This window comes from Salvelinus fontinalis, chromosome 28, assembly GCF_029448725.1.
Source record: "Salvelinus fontinalis isolate EN_2023a chromosome 28, ASM2944872v1, whole genome shotgun sequence".
NCBI classification, from domain to species: Eukaryota; Metazoa; Chordata; class Actinopteri; order Salmoniformes; family Salmonidae; genus Salvelinus; species Salvelinus fontinalis.
Genome location: NC_074692.1, coordinates 36,913,540 through 36,920,955, shown reverse-complemented (window position 1 = coordinate 36,920,955; position 7,416 = coordinate 36,913,540). Strand labels below are relative to the sequence as shown.

At 43.4% G+C, this 7,416-nt stretch overlaps 1 protein-coding gene across 2 annotated transcripts in view; it reads right to left on the bottom strand.

The window, feature by feature from the left end:
• Positions 1-872: 872 nt before the first annotated feature.
• The window catches only part of LOC129826662 (nitric oxide synthase, brain-like), a 95,871-nt gene continuing 89,327 nt past the window's right edge, over positions 873-7,416 (bottom strand). For both annotated transcript variants that reach the window (XM_055887631.1, XM_055887632.1), the window contains exons 25-29: positions 7,202-7,323; positions 6,815-6,963; positions 6,080-6,274; positions 3,590-3,708; positions 873-2,743 (exon numbers count right to left, since the gene is read on the bottom strand). In XM_055887631.1, the coding sequence (XP_055743606.1) occupies positions 2,728-2,743; positions 3,590-3,708; positions 6,080-6,274; positions 6,815-6,963; positions 7,202-7,323 (601 nt within the window). In that variant the 3' untranslated portion in view covers positions 873-2,727. The remainder of the gene's footprint in view (positions 2,744-3,589; positions 3,709-6,079; positions 6,275-6,814; positions 6,964-7,201; positions 7,324-7,416) is intronic.

Sequence of the window (7,416 nt, the reverse complement as noted above, 5' to 3'; positions counted from 1 at the left end):
TTTGATGTCTTCACTACTGTTCTTCAATGTAGTAAATAGTAAAAATACAAAAACCCTCGAAGGAGTAGGTGTGTCCTAACGTTTGACTGGTACTGTATATTTTTTTGTTCTTGCACATTACAGAGTTTTAGCGGCCCTCATTCCAAATCCCCCAAAACCTAAGTAAGCAAATAATAATAATATATTAATTCATTATTTTATAATATTTATTTTATATAGCGCTTTCATTTTACAAATAATCTCAAATACGCTTAAAAACAAAAAGCAAAAGTACTTGTAGTTCTTGGGAGGAACAAAGACATTCAGCAATAGGAACAATGAACAGAGTTGCCTCATTCTCCCCAAATAAAAACAGAAAGGTATCCGTTAAAAGCTTAATCTATATGCGCCAGTAAGTAGCAGAGAGACTCAGATAACAGAAATCCATTACGTTTCAATCATGCTTGCGGCCATTTTAGTTTGCAAACAAAGGAAATACTAAAGAAAGAGAGCAGGCAAGCATAAGAAGCTAAGAAATGAAGGAAGAAATAAAGAAAAAACACAAGTAACTGCAGAGTTGGTGACCATTGGAAATATATTCTTTATCACAAACAAATGTCAATGACATGTTTAGAATGTAAACAGGATTACTCAAATCAGCCCTGCTAAATGGCCTTCACATAATGCTCATTGAAAAGGCTGTTTAATTACCTTTTGCCTAAAGTGGGAAAATTAAGGTTAACACAGTGCTTTGACAAAGGATGAATATCATACATTTAATTTTTATTAAGATATCATCCTCAACCTTCTTTTACAATGAAGTGAACTCTACTTAGTTGGATTGCCATGACAACAACCAAAAGTAATGATCTAATTATTTATTTCTTGAGAGAGAGAGAGAGAGAGAGAGAGAGAGAATTATTATCTTGGCAAAGGAGAAACGCTCACCAACAGGGATGTAAACAAATTTGTGCACAACATTTGAGAGAAATAAGCGTTTTGTGAGTATGGAACATTTCTGGGATCTTTAATTTCAGCTCATGGGATCAACACTTTACATGTTGTGTTATATTTTTATTCAGTGTAGTTCTTGACTTGATTTCTCAGATTTCTCTCGTGAAGGTTTTGAATTGTCTCTTTAGTGAAACGGCACGGTGGTTTCACAAAACAAACAAAACTAAATGGAATTCAAGTAATTAAACAGACGTCGGTCAATTAGCTGTTAAATAACCCCCCGAACTTGAAAATGTCAGTTAATCGCTCAAAACTAGCTATTCAAGATCTGCTATTCAAGATTTCTCCCATTTGAGATTCCTGTTATTTATTCCAGATCTGATGACATGGGGATAAGAAAGACACTATGCACAAACAGGGGTTCCTCTACATTGATAGTTACTGTACATGTAGCCATATATAACTCTGGTTACATGGTTAAATGAAGATGTCCCACTTAGGCTGTTTATCATATCATTTTTCTTTCACAGTTACGGTCTGATTAAGTGGTGGCTCTCCCATAGGCACCAATGAATTAGCAGCTGGGTCTGGTCTGCTTAGTTCATTGACTGTATATGAACCAGAAAAAAGGAGCGAGTTAGATGTCTCGCTTCCTTTTCCGTCTCTGGTAATGGTTGGTCAAGGACAGCAAGCAAAGTAAAGCAACCCACCCTCTTGATTCACTTAAAATCATGACTCCTTTCCTCACTCAGTTACCATTGGAAATATGTACCATATATGAAGTCATTTCAAAGCTATCAGACAGCAACCCAATACCTCAGCATTTGGTCTTAGCGAATAAATAGGAAGGCAGCCAGAGATATGTGCCATAGTTTTTTCCCCCTTGATAATATTGTATACCATTTAGAAGATGCAGAGCCTTCTAGATTATAAGCATTGGTTTTTGTGTGTAATTGTTAAATATTGGCTATGAATGTATACAGAAGATACGCATGCATAGGCTCTCCCACGGCATGACATTTCAAACATTGCAACGGCTTTCGTCCACATTTTAATGCAGTTCCTGTTGGAAATCAGACCACAAAATAGGGAGAAAACGCTGCTACTCTGACAGCCAGGCGGAGAGACAGAGAAACAAATGCATTTTGATGGACTGTCAAGCAAATCTGGTTCATAGTTCTTCACTGCACCCATTTATGTATTTTTTCTCTCCCTTTCAAAAAAAATTATTCACACCAAAACAGGGTAGACCAGCTCAGACTGACAACATTTCAGCCTTGTACAGTATATGTTGAAATGCATTAGATTCAGTTGGTTGGGAATGGACCTTAGACTGAATCTCCAATCAAAGCATTGTGACCTTGTTTACCATAAGTAGTCCTGCAAATATAAAACTTTAGCAAAAGGGGTTTGATTCTAACATTAAATAGCTAACAGTATATTTATGTACCAATATTCTCATCTTGCTCATGCATCAACAAAGAGGCTGGTATAATACTAGGTACACATTATGATGCATGATGAAATCAGAAAGTAATCAATTTCAAAATAAACAAGAAAACGCATCTCAAAATTCAAAAAACCCAAAATGTTTCAAACCTTGCTACAGACTAAGTGCAGAGCCTGACTGACCATGATGAAGCTGAACTGGTATATAAAAAGAACAAACATTTTTTACAGTACAAAACTTGGCACAGTATTCTCGATCAGCTGTAGTGTCTGTCACTCGTTTCCCCGCCCCCCTGCGGCGTACGGCCCTTCCGGTTGGTCCACATCAGAACCCCACTTAGGGTTCTACGAGCAGAACACCCTGACAGAGAGGAGGAGAAGGAAGAGAGAGACAGGTGTTACTCATCCAGCTCACTCTGTAACAAGGCCTTTGATCACATACATTATTATGACGCTTTTTAATGAGGCATTGTGCAAACCAGACTTATTTCTTAATTCATATGACAAATGTAATAAAAATGAGGCTATTATCTTTAAAGGCGCAATCCTCAGTTCAGACAACAACAAAATGCCACCCTCCACTGTTTCGGTCAAAAGCTCAGGGATGGGGCTAGAGAAATGTAACCACTTTTAAATTCATAGACAGAGCTATGACCATCCATGATAGAAAAATTGTTTAAACCATGTTTTGAGGCTATACAGTGTTTGCTTACATTTACATTGTTTACAAACAATGGAGTAAAACAAGCTTGTATTTTTGGTTCTGATGGGGTACGAAAGTTGAACTAAGCTCATGAGTCATTTTGAAGTTATATTCTGCAAGAATCAATGGGTGTATTTCATTCATTTAATAGTGCAAAAAATGGATGTACCATTGGAAGATTGCCCCTTTACGAAACAATAGAATGGAATTATAAATATACGGAGTGAATGGAAAACACAACAGAGCCACCTGTTAACACTGTGATCCGGTTGGTTGAGTTGGATCTCTTTTCAACTGGTTTCTATGGTTACCCATTCTGCATTTTGAAAACAGTCATAAACCAGACCAGAGACTGCATCTCCAGTGTATCTACAGCCTGCAGGTCCCTCCCACCAGTATGGCACAGTATGTAAAAACAGCAGAGATGTCCCAGGGACAGTGTGTGGCTGTGAACGAACAAGAGGGGAACACAGTGAAAGCTGCGGGGGTAAACTAAAGACTCACTCGTCAGAGTCCTTTTTGCTTTCCTCAATGTAGGCGATGGATTCCGAACGCAGCCGGTTGGTGACCTCGTACGTACGCAGCGTGACACCAAAGATGTCCTCGTGATAGCGGTTTTCGTCCTGCGAGGAGAGAAGATAAGGTGTGTGTGTGGAATGAAATGGCCACAGGATTACGCCATAGATACAGTGGGATCGGTGGGGACAGAGGGGAAGGACGGATACATTGGGATCGGTGGGGACAGAGGGGAAGGACGGATACATTGTGATCGGTGGGGACAGAGGAAAGACGGATACATTGTGATCGGTGGGGACAGAGGAAAGACGGATACATTGTGATCGGTGGGGACAGAGGAAAGACGGATACATTGTGATCGGTGGGGACAGAGGAAAGACGGATACATTGTGATCGGTGGGGACAGAGGAAAGACGGATACATTGTGATCGGTGGGGACAGAGGAAAGACGGATACATTGTGATCGGTGGGGACAGAGGGGAAGGACAGATACAGTGGGATCGGTGGGGACAGAGGAAAGACGGATACATTGTGATCGGTGGGGACAGAGGGGAAGGACAGATACAGTGGGATCGGTGGGGACAGAGGAAAGACGGATACATTGTGATCGGTGGGGACAGAGGGGAAGGACAGATACAGTGGGATCGGTGGGGACAGAGGAAAGACGGATACATTGTGATCGGTGGGGACAGAGGGGAAGGACAGATACAGTGGGATCGGTGGGGACAGAGGAAAGGCGGATACATTGTGATCGGTGGGGACAGAGGGGAAGGACAGATACAGTGGGATCGGTGGGGACAGAGGGGAAGGACAGATACATTGTGATCGGTGGGGACAGAGGGGAAGGACAGATACAGTGGGATCGGTGGGGACAGAGGAAAGACGGATACATTGTGATCGGTGGGGACAGAGGGGAAGGACAGATACAGTGGGATCGGTGGGGACAGAGGAAAGACGGATACATTGTGATCGGTGGGGACAGAGGGGAAGGACAGATACATTGTGATCGGTGGGGACAGAGGGGAAGGACAGATACAGTGGGATCGGTGGGGACAGAGGGGAAGGACAGATACATTGTGATCGGTGGGGACAGAGGGGAAGGACAGATACAGTGGGATCGGTGGGGACAGAGGAAAGACGGATACATTGTGATCGGTGGGGACAGAGGGGAAGGACAGATACAGTGGGATCGGTGGGGACAGAGGAAAGACGGATACATTGTGATCGGTGGGGACAGAGGGGAAGGACAGATACAGTGGGATCGGTGGGGACAGAGGAAAGACGGATACATTGTGATCGGTGGGGACAGAGGGGAAGGACAGATACAGTGGGATCGGTGGGGACAGAGGAAAGACGGATACATTGTGATCGGTGGGGACAGAGGGGAAGGACAGATACAGTGGGATCGGTGGGGACAGAGGAAAGACGGATACATTGTGATCGGTGGGGACAGAGGGGAAGGACAGATACAGTGGGATCGGTGGGGACAGAGGAAAGACGGATACATTGTGATCGGTGGGGACAGAGGGGAAGGACAGATACAGTGAGATCGGTGGGGACAGAGGAAAGACGGATACAGTGTGATCGGTGGGGACAGAGGGGAAGGACAGATACATTGTGATCGGTGGGGACAGAGGGGAAGGACAGATACAGTGGGATCGGTGGGGACAGAGGAAAGACGGATACATTGTGATCGGTGGGGACAGAGGGGAAGGACAGATACAGTGGGATCGGTGGGGACAGAGGGGAAGGACAGATAGTGGGATCGGTGGGGACAGAGGAAAGACGGATACATTGTGATCGGTGGGGACAGAGGGGAAGGACAGATACAGTGGGATCGGTGGGGACAGAGGGGAAGGACAGATACATTGTGATCGGTGGGGACAGAGGGGAAGGACAGATACATTGTGATCGGTGGGGACAGAGGGGAAGGACAGATACAGTGGGATCGGTGGGGACAGAGGAAAGACGGATACAGTGCAGTGCAATGTACAGTACGGTCCAGCATCGTCTTGAAACATGTTTTCAATAGCCAGGGCTTGGATAAAACCGTTTCTTAGTTGATCATTAACAGAATCAAACTCATTTTTAAATGATAAGTCAATAGTGATCCAGCCATTCTGCTCATATGGATCTTTGATTCCAGTCTTTCATGTACAGTATTGATGGTCTGTACAGTTGGTTGTCTGGTGGTCTTTACGCATTTTGCTTATTCAAATCTTTGAAACGTGTGTTTTTGGTTTCTCTTTCTTTGAGTCAGTAATGTAACAACCTTATTTGAATCCCACCAAACAAATCCTGAACGTGTCTGAATGTGTCTGTCATATTCTGAAAACCGTCCATAAAAAGGTGTAATCTGCCAATGTCCAAATCACATGACTCACATTTACTCTGTACTTTATGTTTCAGTCAGTCGTTCAGTGAGTCAGCTAGGTTAATTAGTTTAGTGTTCAGGATAGCGAAGCCCGTTGTCCTTACTCTGAGTTTGCTGATGTAGAACCCTGCGTCCTCCAGCGTCATGTTTCCCTGCAGTTTGATAATCTGCTGGACGGTCTTGAGGACGTCCCCGGCCATACCCACGTCCCCACACACGTAGATGTGTCCTCCCTCTTCCTTCAGGCACTGGTACACAGTCTCCGATAGCTGCTCACAAAGCACATCCTGCACATATGTCTGTGTCAGAGAGCGACAGGAAAAAGAGGGATTCAATCAATCAGATGGAGAGAGCTACAGGGTCAAAGACAGTGGAAGGCAACAAACAGATTGTAGCGATGGAGCATCGGGTTTGTTTAGAATCCTACATACATGGTGGCCTGTGTGAGGACAGTATTTTACAATCGGAAGAAAGTAACAGTGGGAGTCAAGCACAGGAGGTAGATGGCACCTTAATTGGGGAGAACAGGCTCGTGGTAATGACTGGAGCGGAATTAGTGGAATGATATCAAATACATCAACCACATGGTTTCCAGGTGTTTTATTCCATTCACTCCGTTCCCAGACATCATTATGAGCCCCTCAGCAGCCTCATGTGGCGTCAAGGGAAAAGACAAACACAGGGATAAGGGATAGAGATATCCATACGTTTTATTTAGAAATCCACTTTCTTATGTCCCACATGGCCTTTGTCTATGTTGCTGTGTCTTTACTGCCAAAGACACAGTGTCATGTTTAAACTCAAAATGGACTAAAGCAAGTGTTTAAGGTTAACAGTACCTTAGGTCTGCCAGGCTCTCTGGAGTAGGCTGTGTACAGCTCTTTGAACACCTCTTTGTTCTTAGCCTGGATTGTCTCCTCCTTGTAGATGTGGTCTATCTGGGACTGACGACATCCAAATACCAGGATCATAGGGCAGGATTTGATCCCTATGGAAGCAAACACCACATTACTTCACCTTTCACAGAACTATACATGTTTTCGAGTCATCTAAAGACTACAGTGTATATTTATGAAGTTCTGTCTGATGTTGAATAAGCACAAGTGATACTGGCTGCACAATGTGTGGTTTATTTGACATTTTTATTAAAAGTCATTATCGAATAATTCCCACATGCAAGAATTAAGATCAAGTGTGAAAATGCTTTTCCTTTTTTGTACACAAACCTTTGTGTTCGTAGTCAAAAAGTTTCTGTTCCCAGAAGCTTCTGAAGGGGGCGATCCCAGTGCCTGGACCGACTAGGATACATGGAGCTCTGTGGTCCTTTGGCAATCGGAACGTAGGCGCACTAGAATCAGACATTTGATCAAGACATTTTTAATTAAGAGCACTAGATTCAAAGCATGTTTTCCATCAGAAATTACAATTGAAGGCATAACAT